Source organism: Sinohyriopsis cumingii, chromosome 9, assembly GCF_028554795.1.
Source record: "Sinohyriopsis cumingii isolate HCF-2022 chromosome 9, ASM2855479v2, whole genome shotgun sequence".
NCBI classification, from domain to species: Eukaryota; Metazoa; Mollusca; class Bivalvia; order Unionida; family Unionidae; genus Sinohyriopsis; species Sinohyriopsis cumingii.
In genome coordinates this window covers 105,681,179-105,706,680 of record NC_142969.1, presented here as the reverse complement: position 1 = coordinate 105,706,680, position 25,502 = coordinate 105,681,179, and the positions used below count along the sequence as shown (strand labels likewise).

The window sequence follows — 25,502 nt, the reverse complement described above, 5'->3', positions numbered from 1 at the left end:
TGGGATGTAAAGTATGGTATTTAGATAATGAAGAATAACATCAAAGTTTGCACAGACAACAATTATAGTACCATACAGCTATCACCTTCATAAAAATGAGCAGACAAAAGGAAGTCCGTTAGATATATTTGTACCTCGTGGCTATGCATTAATTCTAGATTTATTTGCTAAGCATTACCTATGTCTCAGGTTGTGTTGGCGGCGTATGCAAATTTCCATAGATTAGAGGCATGTAAAAGGAGCTGTAATCAATGGACCCAACCTATGTGAATACCAAAACTTCTAAACCGACACAGAATTTAGCGGAGAATACAATATGTTCGGAATATTATATTACAAATATGGCTTAGATTAAAGTATTACTAAAATTCCGAAACTGGCACAAACATTATCGGAGACAGAAAAAGCGAAAGAACAATTATAGCAGGGAATGAAAACTTTACCACAATTTGGAAAGAAATACATAATGTTGCAGGACCAAATAAGAGATATAATTAAAGTAATACAAAAATTCCAAAACTAACCCAAATTAAGAGAAATCTTACATGAAATCATTAAACATATAAAATTGTAAAATAATTTTAACAATTTACACAAAATTTCCTAAAACAATGAACATCTAGGGAAAACAAGAAACTTAAATTATGCAAAATGTATCTGTTACCAAAATGAAAGACAGATAAATTAAAGAATTAAACACTAGCGGCAGCTATTATACGACTAGATGTGCATATCAGAATTCATACATGATATTATTTAATTCTTAGATGTGTCGACCAGAACCATTTATAACTTTTCAACGATCAGTTTCTCACGGCAATCAGGAAAACTAACACTATTGAACTGATCTGTTTACCAATCGCCATCTTATTGTCTTGAAGAGTAAAACGTTCACCATGAAATATCCTCCAAGTTTCGTTCCTATTTATGGGTGCAAACACAGACCGAACTAAAGAAACATATATCACAAAACAGCAAAATTGTTCCTATATTTTCTATTTTGAACTGAACGAATGCATCAGAATGATAATTATATACTCCGACATCATCTTGCACAATGTAACAGAAAATACGGCTTAACTGGAATAGAAAGTCTAACCATATAAGGAAGAAACACATAGCATGTTCATCGATAATATATTATCCTCCTGACAGTAAATCGCTGACTGTGAAAATTGCCAAAAATAGATGGGTGACCAAATGTTATTTTTCCGTAACGAAAAGTCACCGTGTAAAGTTCATGTTAGAAAACGATTCTAGGCTAATTATAACTTGTTTATACCGTTTACAGATAAGCCGAATAGCAACAGGACAACATGGGTTCATACTATTTTATTTGTTTTTCTCTTTTTCTTTCTTATTTGATGTATGTATTTATTCATTTATTTATTTATCTATTTGGTCAGTTATTTATTTATTTATTTTGTCGACTGGGTAGTGTTACAATTTAGTATTCGTACTGTGGGGGTTATTTTTAAACATATTGAACTCCAAGGTATGCATGCTTGAAAGATGTCATGATATGGGTGAGAAAATGGATCATTGAACCATCTATAAAACCACAGCTTCTTTCGAAATAAACTTATGTACTATTTTATGTAACAAGGAAAAGGCACTGGTCACAAAATGTACAAACGTTTCAAAAAGATCGCATTATCTTAAGAAACAAGAAATAGACCTCTGCAGAGGAGTCAAGACAAATTTTAGTGTGCTACGAGCATGAACATTCAAGTCCGCTTAAAGCATAAACAATCGTTTTGTGAGGGGATCTTTTTTGTACCACCTTTTACCTAACCTACCATTTTGAAATTGTGTGTTCTGGAAATGTCCTGGTTGTTTTAATATTATGTGGTATAGGAAATGTTTTGTATATGAATCAATAATATATGCATGTAGCCATTAAGCAACATCATTGATTTATTTTGGTTTATAAACGTTAAGTGTTGTATGATGATGGTAGTTGATTCTTTGTTAAATTTTGGTATTAATCCTCATTAATTTACCTCATTATTGTATATTCTACAATTATATATCAAGTTGTAGGTGTGAGTGTTGCTCAGTTGGTGTAAGTGTTGCTGAGAAGGTATGAGTGCTGGTCATTAGAACTCGGTGCTTGTTAGTAAGTATATTGGTCAGTTTTGTGGGTGGCGATTAGAAGATATGGATTTTGACTGAAAGTAGGTCAAGAGGTATGGGTGTTGATGTGTAGATCTTGGTGTTGGTTAGTGTGAGTTAGTTGGTGCGAGTGCTGGTCAGTATTAATAGGTATAGGCCTATATGTGTGAGTGCTTGCAAATAGCAGTGGGTGCTGGTCTTATCTACAGGTTACATATTTATTACTTGCGACATCGGGAGGCTATGAATATTCTCTGCCTTGACTGGAGTATTTGAAGTTATGCAGTCATAAACTCAGAATCAAATTAAATTCACCAAGTACCAGTTAACTTCATGTTCTGATTGCATTTGGATTCTCAATACATATATTCTGCATAGGTACGAGAGTGTAGCATTCTGAGCTATAATTAGTAACGATGCCTTAAGCCAAAGTGGTCTCTTTACATTGGCGTGAACCCTGCTAGAAGTCAATTATTTTCCCCTGATTCCAAAGGACTTCTCGACAACAAATGTTGTGTACTGGAAATTCCAACGCGCCCAGACTATTAATAATTTTTTTCTAATCAATGCATAAAAACAAAGAAATAAAAACTACAAATTAGCATCACAACTTCATAATCGCAGGCAATAACTGCATGGTTTTTCCTTATTAAATTTCCGTAACGTAGTGCCAATACTTCAAGCCGAGAAAACACACAAGACGAACACAAAATGCAGGGAAATATTTTCCTACTCTACCCTAGGTTAGTAAAATCATGATTTTAAGCCTCCTTTCGCCTGTATCTCTACACCATGTTTACCATCATAGCAACAATAAAAAGCGTCTCCAGATAATGGAGCAATCCCATCTGAATTATTACACTATATTAATTATCAGGCTCTGTCACAAATACTTAAAGTGGAGATGCATAATCGATCAAAACATGTATAGATTTTAATAGGAACTACTTGGCTAAATGCCCTATTATGAGGATCTGACTTGAAATCACTACAAAAATAAGCCATGCCTTCATGAAATCTCATCAACACTGCACTATGTGACGTTTGCTAATTGGCTAATTACTCGGTTTGAGGACTATGTCACCAACACTGACATCAGATAATCAACGAAGTAATCATAAAAATCTAAACATCCTTAAAATAGAGAGTTATCTAATAATGGCGCATATCCCAAATTTATTGCAATACGTTTCGAATGACACTGTTCACTTTTAGATGAGAGCTGCAATATGATTGATGACTCCGAATATCAACAGAACATGACATCGTATAATTGCTCATAAAACTTTCTTGTAAGTAGATTTCGGTCTCAGTCAGATTGTGTTTGTGTAATAATCAGTAGTCTGTATCATGGATTACTTCCTTTGCCCGGTTGTCGTTTCGACATAGTAAGTTTACAGCAAAATCTAAATTTCAATCGCATGAGATTTTTGGGGTATTTATTGATAACTGCGTTCATATAGAAAGCTATGAACGAGTTTTTCAGCAAACTTTCTAGTGAATACACAACCTCAGTCAACCAAATACACAATAACATGTGCACGTAACACCGCTTGCTTTCTTTGAACTCAGTAGAGTACAGTTCAGCCGTTTACAAAAGAAATCTCATTTTGCTCTACTTAAAATTTAACGTTCAGCCATATTTTGAATGACTGTCCTTTACAACAACTCCCTCCTTGATCTGAAATAGACAAATTTTGTTTTTATGTAGACCCAGCTAGATCCTGCTAGTTTGGTAATGATGTACTGGAGTTACCAATTGTCTCAATTCCGTACGATGTACATGTGTCTGGAGGAACTAGCCTTGAGAGAAAGGCGTAAACGTGTTTTTCTGGAATCAGATCAGAAATACGACTCCCGACACCAAAAGCAATCGATGGGTGGATTTTTCTTACAGTTAAATAATATCCGTAATCTCTAATTATATATTCCAAATTCAAAATTGATTTTACTTATGGATTCCAGAAGTGTAACACCGCAGCCAAACAGATGCAAAATGACCTCATTTGGTATGCATATTTCTCAGTCATTATCCAAAGTGGTGACAGGTTCAGCCAATCAAATGCAAGATCGTCTTATTTATATGCTAAAATCTTGATCACATTCGAACTAATGCCAGATATTGATGATATAATTTAATACTCCATATCTGACCTTGACCGTATCTAAATCATTGCCATCAGACTGACAATAAGCCAATGTTGACAGACGGATGATGGACACATAGAAGGATCACAATGTACACAACAAATTAAATGCAACTGTCGATATTTATTGACAAAACAGATTTTTCAATGGAAAGTGGTTTTACACAGAGACGTTGGTGAAAATAAATCATTAGTAAAATAGCAGAGACACTACTTGGCATTATAACGATACAACTGTTACATGGTTAAGCTGAACTATTTCTCAAACAGAATCATGAAGACTTTAAATTAATTATTGATATGACAAATTATAAGCATGGTCATCCCTAAGACTGATTTTGGTTGCTCAGATGACTGTAAATTAAATATTTATAAGACAAATTATAAGCATGGTCATCCCTAAGACTGACTTTGGTTGCTAAGATGACTGTAAATTAATCATTGATAAGACAAATTATAAGCATGGTCACTCCTAAGACTGATTTTAGTTGCGAAGATGACTGTAAATTAATTATTGATAAGACAAATTATAAGCATGGTCATCCCTCAGACTGATTTTGGTTGCTAAATGACTGTAAATTAAATATTGATAAGACACTATATAAGCATGGTCATCCCTAAAACTGATTTTGGTTGCAAAGATGACTGTAAATTAATTATTGATAAGACAAATTATAAGCATGGTCATCCCTAAGACTGATTTTGGATGCTCAGTTGATCAATACATATTGCTGAAGCATTCAGAGAAACATATTGATACTGGAATGCTCTTGAGTGCCTTCATTGCTTTTTATTTAAAACCATTTATCTCATTGCCTTTACAAAAAAGGATTCAAATATAGTTATTTTGTCACAAATTATCAATCAATGCTTATTAAATGTAACACTGTACGTTTTGTCTATTTGAATGCATGATTTCGGAAGATATAATTTACCAAACACGCGAGTTTAAAGCGGGACAAAATACAAGAGTACCACCAACGGTACATTATACGCAGTCTATGCATTAAATAGTTTTCCATGTACACACTAACAGGTCATGACCGGGATACTGACCAACACGTGTCAGTGACATTAACCTTTGAGTTGGTCAAAGTATGCAGTTCTCAACTGAAACTATTATTTTCTAATACGACTTATCATGTCCTTGACCTTTACCATTTAAATCCCGATCTCCACAGCTTCTTGCATCAACGCATATTGGTCAGGGAACATAGTTTAGTATAAATGTTAAAGTGAAACTCGATAATCTTCGAGATAGTTAATCTTTGGTCTTTTGACCCCAAACTTATTAGCATCCATAACCCCAACAAACTGGGTTTTGGAAGGCTATAAAAGCGAGCGCATAATCACGTGCATCAATGGCATCTTAACTTAATGCATATTAGATGAGGGAAAATACAATGATTGCATATGTAACATTTAATTTTAACTGAGAACAATGGTTTAGTACCTACATGAATAAACTAAACAGATAAATTATCAATACATGTTGTATTTTGTAGTCGATGTCCGATTGCATCCAAAAACAATAAATTCATAAAACTTTCCTTGTCAAATATGGGCGACAAAGTAAACATATTAAGTAATGTCGGCAAAGATCATGATGTATTTGGATTCAAGATCAAATCAATCATTCAAAGCAATGTAAGACAAGATTTAAATTTCTGTAATGTAACCATGTACAGGTGGCTCGGTTATGTTCCAATGTATTTACACAATTTGGTTTCCATGCAAACCTAAATGATGCAGATAGACCCTTTTTAGATGATGCGTGAATAAATGCTAACGAAAACAGGATCATTTGGGGGTGGGGTAGATAATGAACTATATGATTCAACGATCACATATCAACTGATTGTGTAAAGAGTTTCTGACAGCAAGCTGAGGTATTCGTCGTATATGCTTTTATACAACCGTGTTTATTATTGTGACAGACTTAGGCTGTGAAATTGGCATTGATGATTTGCCATTACCACTTAGGTAGGTAAATTAGTTGATATGTTCGGGTGAGGAACGTTTTTGGGCCACCATATTGGTTGGTGCTTGGCTGTGTATGCCAGTTGACAGAAAAAACACCCGTTACTTATTGCTTATCCTGGATTAAGCAACGATTTTACACAACATGCACTGCGCACAAACACAAAGAAACGTAATGGCTTTATTGTTGTTGGTTTAAAAAAAATTAGATTAATAATTGTTGGAAATGCGCTAAGATCACAGTGCAGTGCAGTCATTGATCATTGATAAAAATGAAATGAACTTTCACAAATAGACAATTGTAACAACTTTACTTGTATATTTATCTTCAAACATAAAAACATCAAACTAAAGTATTAAAAAAAATTATTGTTTATTTTGAAACCAAAACTGTGTTCCACTTCAAGCAATTTGTGAAACTGTTGTAAAAAAAAAAATTTTTTGATAGCCACCCCGCGATGTTTTATCAAGATTCGTGTAATAATGGAGCGAGTTTCACTGTACAAATTTTGGAAACTGGAAAGAAATTTTGGCACAAGCAATAGCAGCAATTGGCAAAGGGCCAAATATTATTTTATGGCGATTAATTATTAAAATAACAACTTAGACAATGGAAAATCTGACTGGTTTTTTATTGCTGAGTTCAAGCGCAAATTTGCTAATGACAATTAGTGCAATACAATAACACATTTTGAGGTCAAATTTATGACACAATGGACACAATTAAATAAGCACATATTTTAGCATCAAATTAATCATTACATAGAATAAAAAAATAGCTCAGAAAAAGAATAAATGTTTTAATATATCTATGATTGATAATTGATGAACGCATTTAGATAAATGAATGCAGGATGCACAAAAGAAAATTACCAAGTGCGGTCATTTATAGCAATCAAAATAATCAAACATATCAGTGCTTTTATAGAGAAAATTAGTGACTACCCGGGGCCAGTTTGGTTACTTTGGCATTTTCCTCGGCCATCCTATTAGGTGATTGACATTATCATTGGCAGAAGCTGGTTAATATGAAGACTGGTCACAGTGTGTTGCTACTAGGATATGATCTTATCAATAATGAGAATTTAACCACATTTGAAACAAAAGGATTTATCAAGCATCATCATGATTTGGAATGATAAACGTATACAACATAACTTATATTGTTCTGTACACAGATATTTGTTTCAAGCAATACTTATTTACAAAGCACAAAATAGTTATCGAATTATTACTGACAGATGAAAATTTTGATGGAAACATGATTTATCTCTTAAAACAAAAGCTTGTCCAAATTTTGATTACAACATTTAATTATAAAAAAATTCAGCTAAAATTCATGCATAAACTTTGTAATTAAAAACAAATCCTGTAGTACATAAACTCAAAAAAAAGAAATTACATTCTTATGAATAAAACATATAAATCAAATTTGATCATGTTTTGTTTTGTTTTATTGCTTGAATATTCTTAAAAACAGTAAAATCTAGCCTCATTGATCTGACTTCTCTTCGTAGGACTAATCTTTGGAGTGGGAAAAAACATATTTCCACAATCGTCCCTGTGTCGCCATTTATCAGAGTCACGTAACTTTGCCTGGTCTTGTATTTAGTCTGTTTATGTTAATAACAAATTTGTCCATTTAGCAGAATCTTTCTTTTTATGCTTTCTTATCTACCACAATTAACAGGTATCACTAGAGTCAAAAGATGAACAGTCTCTAGACTGGTATTAAAAGTCTGTAAAATAATTACACACCTCGCGGCAAATTGTGATTTAAAATGCTCTTAATTAAACAGCCATACATTGATCCTCTGGAAAACTGTCTTGCTCAATGGGTTTCTTCACCCACTTTCCCAATCCAGATTTTTTGAATGCCTTAAATAGCTGCAGTTTGGCTGTCTGATAATCTGTCGCCATGGCCTTGACTTCGGAGTACAGTGGTAGCGTTTTGGAAGCAGGGTGGTTGGTGAACGACATCCCTTTGTCGCAGAGTTTTAAGAAGCGCTTAAACATAGCTTGCTTACATAGGTGAGATGACGAACCGTCTTCTGTTATCCCAGTAGTAGTGTTTATCACTTCCAAGGCTGGGTCACCAAGACACCAGTTGACTGCAAAGTTTGGTGCTTTGCCTGAAATATAATTTTATCAGTAATGTATGAATATGATATTTGTAAGATTATATTAGGAACTAGCAAGACCTGCATAAAAATGAGTCTATAATCATATGCAGCAATTTATACATGCTTGTTACACAATGGTTATCAATCCACTTCGTTTCACATCAACTTTTGACTTACGCAGCAAGCTGAATCAGTATCTACTGCTCTGTTACGAGACTAATTGCTGTTGTTGTTGTTGTGGGGTTTAACGCCATTTCTCAGCACATGATAGGCTATGCATGGCGGCCAGTATTAACAGTTGAGGAAGAACCCGGGAAAACCCAGGAAAGAACCACCGACCCACGAGAAGCTACTGGCAAGCTTTCTCACGTACCCACATTGGCCGAATCCTAGACTCGAACCCACGCAGACAGAGGTGAGACGGCAGTGATCCGTAACGGAGAGCGCTTAATACCACTCGGCCACTCGGGGCCCCTGAGACTAATTGCAGTTTGAAGTCACTGATCCAGTTAGATTCCTGATTCTATTTACCTTGAAAGACAGTTGGGAATAAACACTGTTAGCTCTGTAGACAACGACAAATGTCATATATTAGTCTATTTAGACCGGTCGCACACATTTTGTTCTTCTGAGTCAAGGCATTTGGACTGAATGTTGTCCTTTTGAAGAAAGAACATTTCTCACAAAACACATCATTTGTGAATTTATTTAGTTTGTTGATGTTACAACAGTGCTGAAACGAATATCTGAATTAGAATACTCCACACCGAATACTTGAATAGGAAATCGGTGTTAGAATATTCGTTGTATCATTCATGTATGAATGTGTCTTATTTGAATGACTCTCTACGGCAGCTCAAACTTTGAGACTACAAGCAAACTATGCAGTGTCAGTTAGCAACTGAACGACATATATGTACATAACACTATCCGTAGTCTAGCAAAGATGGAGATTCGTTAGCCATATATTACGGCTGAGTGCCTTCGTGGATGGGACGAGCAGCTAGAGATCAATTATCAGGTGTGGAACGGACGGTTTCGAAGCTACGTAACTGAACTCATTTAAAGTACTACTGGCTAAGTCTTGTGTTAAAGCGGGCCATCACATTGATATGAAAGGCTAATTTAATTTATTGATATGAGAGGCTAATTTAATTCATTGATATGAGAGGCTAATTTAATTCATTGATATGAGAGGCTAATTTAATTCTGTAAGATCTGTCAGATTATTGACCCTTTCCAATCAGCCAAGCAATAATGTAAATCGGTAACAGTTTTACATCCTTTTATTGTATCTAAATCTTTTTATTGTATCTAAATGTGTCATATTCACACTGAGTTCTCATCTTGTTTGTTATTTATATGGTGGAGAGGTATTACCATGAAGATTGTCGCAATCAAGTAAGATTCACGCGATGTAATTGATGTTTTACTATTTGCAAATAAATTACAAGAATTTCTGAAAAGAATAGTTCTTCCTTTTAATGCTGAGTGTTGAAACCAACCCCTATATTCTTCAATTATAATAAGATTTTCACATTAGCTGCTGTGGTAGACATACTGGATGGCAGGTAGTACCATTTGCAATTGTTATGACTCTACTGGACATACACTAAGTAATAGAGAGAAGCAAAATCAACATGTTTTGTAAAACGTAACAAATAATTTAATTATCAAAGTTATAAATGAAAATGTGAAAGGAATTACGCGAATCCAAACTAATCCTGATATAAAGTTCTATGAAAGTCCAAAAGAATGAAACGTTCCGTATAAATTTCAAGAGCGGAAATGTAATGGTCTGTCAAGAATCGTGACGACAAAATGGCGTCGTTCAGAACTCCTTTGAATAATCCACAGTAGTTCCAGAATAATATTATAATCCAAAACGGGACATTTTTTATATCCACTAAACAGTTCAAACAAATATTTTTCCTTTCAAATAACATCTAAGTAGAACATAAAACACGTCTGCAGACTTATAACAGGTACATAAAATATAAGAATGACTCTAAAATAGGAATGAAATGTAATTGCTCAATTCTCTCCTTATATACACCTTCTATTACAACTACGTTTCACAACATACCCCCACTTGATAGATCATAATTCCCAATAAAGACTTTGAAACACCTATTCGTGTCACTTATTCCTTCCAACGGGAAATTATTTAATTATTCTAGAACCATTCATACCCCACCAACCAATGAGAAATTAACCTCAAGTCGTCAAGAAGTCTTATATTTAAGATCATTGTTAATTAATTTCAACACATAGGTAATCGTCTATTTATAGATCCTATGTAATTTTACGATCTTAATGTTTCTAAAACAGACCCTAGTCAAGTAGGCAAATCTAACCTAAAATTTATTGGACATCAGAACAGCACCAGTTTAATTTGGACCAACAAGACATTAGCAGAAGTATCTGGTGAAAACCTCGTGTTGATATGACTTTCCGTTTTGGATGTGTAACAATAACAAGTTTCCAAGCCTACCGCCATTTTGGCCTTATTGTGTATCATAATCGCATCATTGACAAACTAAACGTACTGGAATAAGAATTTATCTCGCAGCATTCACATTTTGATAGTGTCATCATTTCAGGAGTAAGGATGGCATATTTCTGAAGATAACCGCTTTGGCGACCAAATTTAATGTGCGATCAACTTCATCTTTATTTAAGATCAACTACACATAATAAGAAGACGTCTGGCAGAACCGAAGTGTCAATATGACTTTTCGTTCAAAGAGACTAGCGATAACATGATGTTCAGGACGACTATTGAGGCGGCCATATTGGACCATAGATCTGTTCTAATTCTGTACAGGACCAACAAGACACATTAAGAGGTCTTTGACTATCCATCTTCTAAATATGGCATGAGTGGCAGCCACATTTGACATGAGACGGGCACCATTTCATTTAGGATCAACTAGGTATCAAAGGTCTCTTAGTAAACCTAATACTGATTCGACCATCCGTTATGATGGAGTAACAATGAAAGATTCTCAAGATGGCTGTTGTGTCTCCCTTGCTATATATGTCAGGACCATTATCATCTAGACTGCTAACAGATCTTTGGATGAATGTGTCTGTTAAGTTTCATGGCAATCCTCCAAGTGGTTTTTGAGAAGTTAGGAGTATGCATCGTATGCCAAAGAATGAACGGACCTCATTACCTCTTTTACTGCATGATGAGATGTATGTGACTATTTCTAATATAACAGTATTCATACCAATTTTAAAAAATCTGTAGTAGTTAAACACCTGAATACTAAGAGCAGCGAAGTCACTATCAGGTCTAACTTTCATGAAATTTCTCAAACTTTTCAACCTTGAGAATTGTCACAATTAAATATTATATTTCATTATTATAAATATAAAAGCAAATCAAAAGGAAAATTCCCAAAATCATAGTTATTAACACAATTTCCCCTGATACGCTGGTCACAACAATTTTTGGAGAATTATAATATGCGTCTAATAGAGGAGAATGTTTTGTAAAAGCATGGGCATATGTTTCACTGACGTAAGTTTTGAAAATACCCCTCAAATAATTGACCTATGCATTCTCGATTCTCATTGGTTTCCACTAGTTATGCAGGTACAACACTGGTGGCATCATATGGAATGAATAAATCCATATTTCAGCAGAAAAGGTATATTTCATGTTTACCTGTTTCATCTTCTTATTAAATTATTTTGTTTTATTTTATTTTATTTTATTTTATTTTATTTTATTTCATTTTTGTTGTTTATTTAAATGTCATCCAGTCTCTTTTTTATAGCACAAGGTTAACATAGCCTTGTAATTCAGCAACATTGACGGGAAGACAAGTCTATACACAAGATAGATTGTTCACAATTGGCTACATAATTTGTTCGTTTGTGGCCTCTGATTCAGCACACGTCGGATATGACTATGGTTGATATTTCATGATGACATCACAAGAAATATTCGGATACTAATCGATTACATGCTATAGATATTCTAATAGAAAATCAGGTATTTGTTTCAGCACAATTAATACTGAACTACTAATGCAACACTGAGCATACGGTGTTGCATTCATGAATATACTTCTCCTTCAGCCTCTTTTCGAAAAGGAGATAGGGAATACCACAACTTACCTAAGTGTGGGAGCTCACTCATCGTATGGCAACTATGTTCTAACTTACCAGTTAATGGAATATTTAGGTACGTACTCTCCTTCTTTCCACACTCTGTAGCATCTGATAACTTCCCCATAGAAAAGGATTGTGATGTACCTACTTGGAAGTGAATAACAATTAGATGGTTATGTCCAATGCGATCTAGCACGTCTCCTCAATTTGTATTTGCATTGTGCTATAAAATGAAGACATGAAAACAATCATTAGTTTGTAGTAGTACATGAAAAGCAATTTTTTTGTGCAAGTTTTGTGAGATGGGGGAAGTGTGAGTTTTAACGATGTACAATAAGCTTCGTGTCTGGCTGCGATCTCATGGATATATCAGATGAAGAACTAAAGATGTTCGCAAAACTTCAATTTGCTCAAGTCTAATCAGGATTAGTTAAGAGCTTTGCTCACAACTGGTAATCTCTTACCATACTGCTGATAATCTCTTGCCATACTGCTGATAATCTCTTGCCATACTGCTGATAATCTCTTGGATATATCAGATGAAGAATTAAAGGTTTCACAAAAGCTCATTCTGCTCTAGCCTGATCAATAGTTAGAGCCTTGCACACAGCTAATAATCCCTGCCATAATGCTGCACAAGAAAGCCAACTTATCAGAGCCTATGTTGTTCTGGCTTCCTGCTTTTAAAGGCAATATACTGATATAAGCAAATAGTCATGATAGAGATGTACATTTTTTATGATGCACTTTACCTGGCTGGCGACTCTCTGGGTTGTTAATTCCGCTTAGAAAAGGTCGATTGATGCGGTAAAATGATGGCAGGTTGTCAATTACAGGGAGTCTACCGTACACAGCTCGGGACAGATGCTCACCATGGTACAAACTGCCAAGTATGATGCTGTCCAGATAGATTGGTTCTATTAAGTGGCTCAGAAGGGCACCTGTTCAATAAGAACAACAGATTGACAAACTACTAAAGGTAAAACTCGAAACATGTAAAATGAATAGCACAAATATTTAGAAAGATAAACGTACTGCAACTGAAGGAAAAAGATAGAAGATAAAATTCTGAAAGATGTATGTGGAATACCAGATAAAGGTAACACGTGCAAAATAGTTCAAAAATATGGTCAAAATTTTTAAATAACTGCTCGTGAGATTGATTTATCAGAATATCTTGATGTACTTATGACGTTTCATTTAAAGAATTAGCTTTATTTTGGCGCTCTGTTTATCCGTAAGCATTTTAATAAATACTGTGAATCTTCATCTGAGACAATTTAAAGACATAAAGGAATAATCAATGATCAAACCTTGAAACATACGTGAAGGATATCGGATGTATGTTAAATCCATGCCAAAATAAAACTACTTGAAACTAAATCTGCTGGCAATTAAACGTCACCACAGTGTCACATTGATGCAGGTTTAACACAATGGACAAATGAATGGATATGTGCTGCACAACTGTACCAGTAAAACTGCACGAATCAGGTTTATAAATTTGCAAGCATATACATTTTTATGTGAGTGGCTTTATCTGTACTGATAAATTGCATTTAATAAATTTACCCTTCTGTTTCCTCATTTTTCACATCCCATGACACCCTTGTTGCGAACATAAACTTTAGAAGTGAAGCTGTTTGTGTAGAAAGGTGCATCCCAATGGCCTGTACATGGATGCATATTAATGCAAATACGCTGATAGATTTATATTCGGCGGTGCTGGCATGCATAACTAGTATACTCATGATAGGTATGGAGCCTGGGTTCTTCCTACCTCTAGACCCTGGTTGGTTCATGCACCCCTAACAACCTCACTTTAACAATGAATGCGAGACCCCACAGTTGAATCCACAATCAGAGAAAGAAGAATTTGTTTTAATCTCCATGCTTGCCATACAGATGAGTTTATCTTCTTACATGATCATAATTAGTGTTCGTCCCGCAAAAAAAGCCTTATTTAAGTGGGCTAAAATAAACCTAGTAAGAGTATTTTCTCCGCAATCATTGTGAAAAACATACCCTGTATGCCAACTAAATTCCATTTGGCTATCTTATCACTACAGGACATTGTCATTAATCTCTCCCCTTGCAAAATTCCATCCCAGGTTTGGATTCCTTCTGTTGACTTCGCGGGAATTGTTCCTTCTCCTGACTCGATCTTTGTGCGTAACTGTCCTCGAGCTCTGCGGTTGGGATGTCTGTCTCCTGAATCATCTTCATTTACTAATTCGTGGGGAGAGAAAATCCTTGCATCCCCACATGGAGCTGTGCTGATATAGAGGTGGAAACGAATTCCTTCTTTTAATCGGAACCCGTGATCCTCAAGAGGTTCAAATATTGAACGGGCGGCCCTTTTGGAATTATTTATCATGTGCAAGCTGAGCTGAGAGTACAAGTACCTGATCAAGGACCTCCTTGCTAGGATTTCTGCATGGCAGTCATTCACCGCTAAGCCATGGTCACTAATATATTCCCCATTTATACACTTTGTACCTGTTGAAACACAAATCACCAAAGCATCATCCATCTTTTTTCCTCTTGTCATCACAATTCCTGCCAGAACCTTTCTTCTTGCATATTGGCTTTGCAATCCATCAGTTAAAGAGGAAAACTTCTCATTAACAAGAGTTGACACCAGATCGGCTAAGCCTTTGGGTATTTCAGGCGCACCTTCGCTAAGCACAGGTTGGGAATCTAAAACAAATACAAAAAATGTATTCCTTTTGTACGGATATATCAGCAAATATAATCCTACAGAATGCCAAAGGTAAACGTCAATAACTCTGTTACACTCTGTCGAAATATGACGACACTTTTGCATCACCTTGATCTAAATATAAACAATTGTACTAAATTTGATTTTAATCCATAAAATCATTCAAACATTATCAAATGAAAAAAATGTCCATGATGGACAGGATGAGAAATGACATGATAAGATTGAGGGATACTTGTAACTGTTTAACCCTGCTCCAAACGGGTGGAGACATAAAAATAAAAACTAGTTCCTCAAAGGAATAATAATTTATTGACTGTAAATAATGTCAAGAATCTAAGAGGAAATTAGTTGTTCCTGTTAATTGCTGATTATTGAAACCATCTCTGAAAATCTTGAGTGGAAAGAGATTTCAATATTGCCTGATAGCAGACATATTGAAGGTAAAAGCGTCGCCAGTTTTTGTATCCAACTAGACATCGTATTAAGTATCTTGGTGAAAACATCATGTCATTATGACTTTCTGTTTAGAAATGGTGGTGCCAAGATTTTTAAGATGGATTCCATGGTAGCCGAACAAACGTCAGATCAGATTCATTTTTATTTAGGATCAACTCGACATAATACGAAAACCTTTGGTGAAAAAGCCAGTTGGCATGACGATCAATACTGGAAAAGTAGCTATAACACAATTGTTGCGATAGCCACCATGGTGACAACTTGGAGGTTAAATCAGCAACAGTTTCATTCAGAGCCAACTAGACACCATCGGTAGATTCTTTTATGATACTCGCATGTTGATATGTCCTTTGGTGAAGGATATCAAGTTTCAGAAAATAGAGCAATGGTGGCCATATTAGACGTCAAATTAGCACCATTTTCATTGCATCACAATAAGTCTCCCAGCAAATACAGTATGCTGATACGACCTAGCATTCAGGAATAGTAGCAAGAGAAAAAATATCAACATAGAAATTTGGTGGCCCTACGGAATGTCCAGGCATCACCATTTTCATTGAGGACCAACGATAACATGGAATGAGTGTGTGTGTGTGTGTCCTCATGGCAACATTCCGGGTAGTTTGAGAGGAACATGATCATAAACTTATGTTAACGGATGAAGAAACGGACAATGGGCAGACGAAAGATGGACGATGGACAATAGGCAATCCGATAAATTCTTATAGTCTCTGATCAGGAGATATTACGTCAACACTATTTTCATCGAGGACCAACGATACCATGGAATGTGTGTGTGTGTGTGTGTGTGTGTGTGTGTGTGTGTGTGTGTCCTCGTGGCAACGTTCCGGGTAGTTTTAGAGGTACATGATCACAAACGTATGGTAATGGATGAACAAACGGACAATGGACAGACGATAAACGGACGATGGACAACAGGCAATCCGATACACTTTTATGGTCTCTGATCAATAGAGTAAACAAAATACTGTTGTTATTGAGAACATAAATACAAAAAATTAACATTAACTGTTTGATATGGCTAGATTTTCAATCAAACATTATTTTTTGGCATGTTACAGATACGTACAAGGCCATTCAAGAATGTTCAGCAAGCGAGTGCCCAAGGAAGAACCCTCAAATTGTGATCAGATTCCATCTTTTTTCACATTAGACAATGTCTTGTCATGATACAAAAGCATACCAGCCTTATGATGATATCTCAAAAGGTTCAGGAGATAGTACGTCAACAAAATTGACAGATGGACAGACACAATTTGTAATATAAAAAAATGAAGATAAATCTTAAGATATACTCCACACTTACAGGACACAAGTATACCAATTGATGGATGGACTGATAAGTTGATTGCACTATATGCTACCCTCCACCAATATTCCCTTGTGGGGACATGGTATGTAAATGTACAGAAAAATATATCTCTCTGGAGCAGGCTTTAGGAGAAATCTTTGCAAAGTTTTCACTAATTATACCAACAAATTACATGCATGTCATTATAGCACGTACTCTGCAACAAAAAGACTTAGTTTAATTGTGTTTTATCAGTTAACAAGTACATTGCTTATCAGAATGAGGATTAGTATAGATGAGTCGTGCAAGCTTCTCTGAACGTGACCCTTTCCAGTTCAATTGACTGTGTGCCCTATCCATGCCAAGAATTACTATCAACTTGACTTCATATGAACCGAATGTAAGCTAAGAAACTAAACTGAGTTCATGGATCCATGGAAAGAATAATTGACCTTTTTCATAAAATATAACACACTGCCACACATTATTTGCAATATTTGAATTCCTATCAGAAAGACCTCTACTGATAGGAAGTTCCAAGATCAAAAATTTCATTTTGTTTCACCTTTAAGTAATAAATGTGTGCCTTTCAAGCTTACTTAACGAAAAAGAGTTTTAAAAAATAAATGAATTGTTTAGTTCACAGGTAAAGAAGTAAATATAATTATACGTACCACGTGTTAAGGAGAATTCCAGATTAAAAAATTTGGTTAGTGCCACCTGAGCCGCTCTAGTTTTGGCCATCTTCTTGTTTCTTCCTGAGCCCTGAAAAATCTCATTATCCACGGTCACTGACATTACAAATGTTTTGGCATGACTTTCTCCAGTTTCTGACACAACCTCATACTTCAAGCCTGGGCGTAGTTCATTTAGAAGCATCAATGGATTTTTATTATCCAGCTGTTTGGGCACTTTGTAACTGCAACCTGGTGAAAGATTTGAGTCATTTGGATTTACAGCCAAGCTTTCAGCGACAACCACTTTCTCCTCATCTGTACTCTTCTCAACTTTATTGAATATATCGGCCCCCGATTCTGTGCGACTAGTTGTGATGTCCATGCTCGTTTTTGGCTGACCTAATGCCTGAAGGGTTTCATGTTTCTTTGGGAACTGAGCAAATGATTTCAGAGCTTGTTCTGCGGCATCGTATTTGGCTTTCTTCTTTGATGAACCTGTACCTTCAAATGTTTGACCGTTCACTTCCACAGACATCACAAAAGTTGGTGCATGATCTGGTCCGGTCCGAGACACAAACTGGAACTCTAGTCCATTTTGAATTTCATTAAGTTGCATCAAGGCATTTTGGGAAAGTGGTGGTTCATTCGTCTTTTGCTTTTTGTTGCCAAAGAGTATGCTTTTCTCGTTAGAAAGCTTGCGCTTCAACAGCCCCAGCATTTTGTCTTCTTCAACCTCTGGACTCTCCGGATTTGTTACCGTGGCACCTAAGGGGAGAGAAGAGATTAAAAGAAATTGATATTTAGGTGTAACGATTCATAAATATGAACTGGTATCAGGATAGTGTTTGCAACAATAAATGCAAACTAAATGCATATAAATTGGGTTGAGAGGAAAAAAAAGAAAACCGAAGAACATTAAGTCACTTCATTTTTTTTAACAAGTTAGTTTTGTTTTCGTTGTTGTTGAATTTTCACCAGTGAATCATCATCAGTCTACTAGACAGAATTTTCCCTGATGAGCAAAACAAATTCACCATTCTCAATGACTAAACACCATAATTACTTAGAATCAGAATTGGCTTTGTCAAATAACAAGTGAATCATACGTTGAACACTTCTAACTTTTGATTACAACTTCGCATATGAAGAATCTTTTTACATTTAATAACAATGCCTAATCTTAACTTCCAATCCAACAGTAGCTGAGCCTATTGTTGTTTATAGCTGTGAGGAATACATTATATTGGCCATGTGTTTGTGCTGTTTGCATCTGGGTGCATGTTATACATGACAGAGTCCACAGGTCAATGATGTTTGCACCTAGGTAGATGTTATACATGGAACTGGTGATGAGTAAATTGCTGCGTTCACCTGGGTCATGTAACACATGGCGTAGGTCATGGGTCTATGTTGTTTTCACCTTGGTACATATTATACAATGCATCGGTTATCATTAGCGGTATTTGCACCTCACTTCATGTTTTCATTGCACAGGCCATGTTTCTATTGGTGTCTGCACCTGGGTACACGTTGTACATGGCATAAGCCGTCAGTCGGTTGCAATTTGCACCTGGATGCATGTATTAGTACGGACCATCTGGGAATGGCTTTTGCGCCAGGTGCGTGTTATATATGACATGGATCATGAGTCAAGTGTGATCTGCTCTTGCATTCGTGTTAGGCCATGCAGATATTAGTGTTTGCCCTGGGTTTGTGTTATAATTGGCATAAGCCACAAAGATATACTGTCTTGTAACTGGGTGCATGGCATTGTCATGGGTCTATGCTGTTTCAAGCTGGGCAATATTATAAATGGTAGAGGTTATGGGCATATGCTATTGGCACCTTGGTGCATGTCATACATTTCACAGGTTAGGTCTATTGGTGTTTGCACCTCACCTGTAATAATGTGGTATATGTCATAGGCCAATTGTCCCCCATTTATTGATAACATGCTTGGTTTTGTACAGAAAATATACAGATTTCCATACAATGCGAATGACAATCTATCTGCTCCATTGTATCGAAAACAATGAACTTCGGCCACAAAGCGAATCACGTGACCATTGAATGGAAACATTATCTTGTATGTTCTTGTACGGTGGATGGACATGCAAATGAAAATGCCCCATTGTGCCTTAGTACTCAATGTTTTGTTTCTTGTTGGTGGGTGGTGGTGGTGGAGGGTCAATTTTTGTGGGCATATTAATCGCAATAACAAAATTTCAGATTGCACAATTTTAATTTCGGACCAGCAAGACATTATAAAAAGTCTTCTGGTGAATACCCCATGTGGATATGACTTTCAGTTTTCAAGGAGTAACAACAAAAATATTTTCAAGATGGTTTGATTGCGTTAATTTATAAAGATTATTCTATTCTCTGGAAATGGCAGTATAAATAGTTTACACCATGCTATAAAAAAAGGTATCAAAGCTACGAAGATCAACCAGTAATGATCTGCTATCACATTAAAACAGTGTTTGTTTGGAGAAATACTAGACTGACGAACACATAAAAACACATATACGACGAGTGAGTTGGACGCAATCTGTCACGTCTACTGTAACGAACTGCATTGAAACAGAACCATAATGTCCCGTGGCGCCCGCCCGAAGAAGCAATCTGGATTTTTTAAATGTAGCTTTAACAATTTTTCAGTCATATCACTACGATGTCTGCAGTGTGACATTTTATAGTGATGTCTAGCACTCGGGCATCATGCCGCAGACATGTAGCACCATGTCCCACTCAGTCACTTTATCCTGACACCAGCCCGACCAGTCCTGAAACTAACCTCTTAATGCTGAGTGCTAAACGAGGCAGCTTTTAGTACTCGGTCGGGTTCGAACCGGCGACCTCCCGAATTTCAAGACGGACGCTCTAAACGCTAGGCCACCGGAGCGGTCCGAGTTTGAAGACTGAAAAGGAACTTAAGATTGTGGATATCAGCAACACAGCCTTGTAAGAATGATATCATTCTCTCGCCGAAGAAAGCAGGCAAGAAAATAAAACGGTCGTTTTGCATCAGGGATGAAAAATAATAATGATTAAAATGTATTTCTTAAATTTTCATAAAAGCATATGTTACAGCCTACAGGAAAATGAAAAAATGACGGTATATACACTTCCAATAAAGATGTAATCGAAGATTTATTAACAAATTCATATCTCCGTCATGATGAAAGATCAATCGAGACAGAAAGGTTTCATGATAAAATATAGACTAGAAAATGTTTCTTCATTATAAGAAATACCTGCTTAAATCCTATTTCAAAAAAGCCATCGATGAAATTGAACACTACAAAGGCTGATATAGCCGCTGTCGCCACAAGCAGTAGTGCCCTCTCTCTCTCTCTCTCTCTCTCTCTCTATATATATATACTTTGCCTTTCATCTCTGATATGGACTGACATGAAGACGGACTCTAAAGTGATCGCTGTTTCGAGCTTCAGCCAAGGCAGACTAGACAAAAATTACATCTAACGGATATTGGATTTCTAGAGCATAACCGTGAAACCAAATTTTAAGATGGAAGGTCGAATTATTGTAATTACGCCATTTGGGCTTTACACAAATCACTTTCTTTGGCATCCCGCGATCACTTGCTAAGAGATATCTGCTAAATTTTAACATTTGTGAAATATTAAAATTGACCTGTTTTACTACTACTGCTACTACTACTACTACTACTACTACTACACACACACAGCACGATAAAAGGACAGCTCCCCCGATTAATAGTTTCTACATGCTGCATACATTAATTGTATTGCTTTCAATAACGACAGTGTAGTCGTTGGGTTCATGTTGGAGTGTGTTCATATACGGAAGTTTATATTGTGCATAGGCAAGTAAATAGCTTTGCCCCAGTGGCGTCAATGGAGGGGGGGGGGGCGGATCGCACCAAAATGACTGTCTATATAATAATAAAAAAATTGTGTGTTGGCAGGAGGTCCATGGGGGTGACACCATGAGTTACCACACTGGGTGACACCAACCCTAGTGACGCCACTGCTTTGCCCATACATATTTTACACGTCTCTTCTATAGTCATGGTCGTTAGTTTACCCTCCAAGCCTCTAATTACAAAAACTGAATGATTTAGCAGGCATATTTTCTTTCCTGAAAAGAAGTTTAGGATCAAACTCTTCGCGTGCGTCATCCCTTAGGTATTGACCATTGGAATGAATACATCCGCTGAAAGACAGTAAAATGAAAACGCAACCTAGATCATGACTTGCATAGCGAGTATCTTTCTCCGAATTTCATTACATTACGGTATTTCCAATATTAATAGGAAACGTTGTTCATGTGAATATCTGGCACACAATATGGCCACATAAAACTACAATATCATAAGCACTGTCACTAACTTTAGGCCCACATAAGGCATTAATAACATTGGTACTGTCGCCAATATATATATATATATATATATATATATATATATATATATAGGAGAGAGAGAGAGAGATTTGTGTGAGAGAAATTATTTGATACTTACTCTCTTCAACAGGAACTATTATTTATTACGCATGAACCCGTTACATATAGGTATCTTTCGCAAAATCACAGGTCAAATGAACAGTTAGATATCACTTTGAAGTGAAACTGAAACTAGATTGTTGTTTCCGTAATTGCATTGACACCAAAACATATCGAAAAAACAATGAATAATTTATCAGGACGACCCGACTATCAGCTAGACGAGATATCCGCCTTTTTCAGCTTTTTATCAATAAATATTGATTAGGACATGAAAGTCGAAATACCTTCCTAAACTGGATAGTGATAGATAGTATGTAAATACAGACTAAGTGGAGTCACAATTGCTCAAGTATGGTAAAATAATTTCAGTATAAAAAACGAATCCGGTGAACATGCTATTATATGCTTTTACATGTCCTACATGTTTGTTTACGAGAGTGGTGTGCGAGCTTGTATATGTTTTCATTACATACATACATACATACATACATACATACATATGTTCATCACGTTCATAGGGGCGCCGAGTGGATTAAAGCGCTCACCGTTACAGATCACTGCCATCTCACCTCTGTATGCGTGTGTTAGTCTCGGATTCGGCCGATGTCGGTATGTGAGAAAACTTGCCAGTAGCTTCTCGTGGGTGGGTGGTTCTTTTGGGGTTTTCCCTGGTTCTTCCTTCCACCTTTTCTACTGGCCGCCTTCTATAGCCTATCTTGTGCTATACATACATACATACATACCTACATACATACATACATACATACATACTTTTGTTTTTAAGTTTTGACTTTGAACACCTGTCACATTCGTCAGACAGAGAATTACATACCTTCCAGCCACACAAATCCAATAAAAGTTTTGAATGAGGAACACAACCACAGAGTAAGAGGGTCTGAGAATTGAATACTCATTCCCCCACCCCCCATCACACATACCAAATAAAGCATGAGAAAAAAATAGTAAGGAATAGAATATTATGTAAATATAGACGATTGATCAAGTGTGGTAAATATGTTCATCATGAGAAATGACTCTGGTTTACGTATATATATATATAGAGAGAGAGAGAGAGAGAGAGAGAGAGAGAGATCCTTTAGATGGTGTATGGGTCACTTCTTATGTTTTTTTTAAAAGGGATATGGGCATCTGACGGGTTTATGGAAGTTTTATCGGATTTTAAAACGATGTTGATTCAAATGAATTCGCTGACTGTGATTTTAATTTCTATCACCTTAACTCCATATACCCACAAACTTGTTTGCAAATAAGCAGTTATCTTCCGTGGACCAAGCGATGTGTTTTGGTAAAGGTCGGTCATCACGCGTAGCTCGATTATTTTTTATAACTTCGTTCGTAACATGGCAGGTGTTATCGTTCGTTGGATACGATGGTTACGCAAAGTTCAGAAGAGACTCCATTGGTTTTGGCGCAAAAAATTGAAATATCCTCGGCTTTTTCCGTCACACCTTGAAGTTTTGAAAAGGCGCAAGAGATTGCTACTTCATGTCGTTGGTAAGAAATCAAATTTATTTTAATGTAGGCTGTATACTTGAAAATTGACATAGTATGTAAATAAAGAGATGTTTGAATATGCCTTGCTTTAGGGTCGAAAGATATAGACAGCTCTTATAAATAATTTGGAAGAATATTGCATGTATCTTGTACAATACTGTACTCTAATTTTGAGTCTAATGTCATGTGCAATGTGTATAGGTTACTTGAATTGGTTCACGGGGCCTCAGGTGGCAGGGCGTTGGCTTTTATAGATTACTCACACGTCATCTCATCTATGTGCGATATAGATTCTGGGCTCAGCTAACTTGGTTCATGAGAAACTCTGAAAGCTTGTCAGAAACAACACGTTGGTAGTTGGTTCTTGCCAGTTTATTCCTCCAATTATGCTGGCCATTATGCATAGTCTTTCATGTGCTGATGAATGACGTTAAAGCTAAAAACAGCAATTTCAATGGTTAACAATATTTTTGTTAATAAATACACAATGCTGAATAGACTTCCAAATATGCACAACTCGATTTTAAAGCTTTTTTTCCCCCTTCTAATGTCTTGTATAGGCCTAGACGTTCTTTAAACAACTTGTAACTGTGCACCTAATCGATATAGAGTGCATATAGATATTGTTGGCAGCCGTTCATGTTACTTTGGCAAAATCTGCAAGTATGTTTAACTGTTCTGCAAATCGTTTGTCTTTGAACATAACTCATTTTTTCACAGTTCAAGATAAGAAAAAATGCATGCAACACAAAAGGTTCTGATTAATACATTGGCCTATGGTCATTGGTCATTTACAATGGTTGTTTTCACAGACATCACGAATATGTAAGCAAATACCCACAAGGCAATGAGCGCGTATATTGCACCGCTATTTTGAGTCCCTAACAAACCTTTATCAACACGAGTCATCATGTATATTCAAGATAATGATTTAATTGTCACCGTTCAGGATAATGTGACTGGGTGGGACATTATGCTACATGCCTGGCATGATGCCCCAGTGCTAGACATCACTATAAACTGTCACACTGCAGACATCGTAGCAATATGACTGAATTTTGTTTAAAGCTACATGAAAACTCCAAATCACAAACACACACTGATTTAATTGTCAATTAGGATATTTACTTAATCGAAATGATACATAGATTATACGTGAAATTATGTGCCCCTATAGCACAAAAATAAAAATAAAACTTAAGTTATCTGGCCTATATCGAAAGACAGAAGAGTGAAGTTGAACCGTAATCGAGCATATTGCTATCAGATATAAATACAATTATTTTTTATACAAACAGACAATATTGTCTTTTCTTATATAAAAAAAACTGTGTGATGTCCCTAAGCATGTCATTCCTGAAAATGATCTTCGGGATACAATAACAGTTACGGAAATAAAATTTCATAGCATGTGTATTGTGCCAGAACTTTTATGTACAAATGCTTTTCGCAAACACGTGTATGTGCCAAAGACGGCTGACAAGCCAGTTTTAATAAGTAGGGACAAATATTTTATCTGTGGTGGAGATTATGGACTTAGAATGATATTGAATGTTAGCGATAACCGTTCAAAGAAACTTCGTCTTTGTTGGATAAAACCAGACTGGTCATAATAGCAGATACAGAATTAAAATCGATAGATACATGCTACTAAATTAAACTCTTAATAGCAACTTGTAACAGATCAAAATTTCACAGCGTTTCAAATCCGCATAGTGGTAAAGGCAACATTTCACACTAAGACATGAAAACTGAAAATCTCTTCACATATAAAATAAAAATGTAATACTTACCCCTATAACTCTAGAACAAAATGGAGAACATATACTCCTTGAC

The 25,502-nt window shown here is 36.0% G+C and overlaps 1 protein-coding gene across 3 annotated transcripts in view; it reads right to left on the bottom strand.

Moving 5' to 3' along the window:
* Window positions 1-6,857: 6,857 nt before the first annotated feature.
* Window positions 6,858-25,502, bottom strand: part of LOC149792418 (double-stranded RNA-specific editase 1-like) — a 39,406-nt gene continuing 20,761 nt past the window's right edge. The window contains exons 1-5 of one of the 3 annotated variants that reach the window (XM_089970990.1): window positions 22,649-22,749; window positions 17,658-18,425; window positions 14,516-15,190; window positions 13,243-13,431; window positions 6,858-8,374 (exon numbers count right to left, since the gene is read on the bottom strand). In XM_089970990.1, the coding sequence (XP_089827116.1) occupies window positions 8,034-8,374; window positions 13,243-13,431; window positions 14,516-15,190; window positions 17,658-18,425; window positions 22,649-22,715 (2,040 nt within the window). In that variant the 5' untranslated portion in view covers window positions 22,716-22,749 and the 3' untranslated portion in view covers window positions 6,858-8,033. Of the gene's footprint in view, window positions 8,375-13,242; window positions 13,432-14,515; window positions 15,191-17,657; window positions 18,426-22,167; window positions 22,295-22,648; window positions 22,750-25,502 lie in introns of those variants that run through there. The other 2 variants (XM_089970991.1, XM_089970993.1) reach the window with 2 other exon arrangements.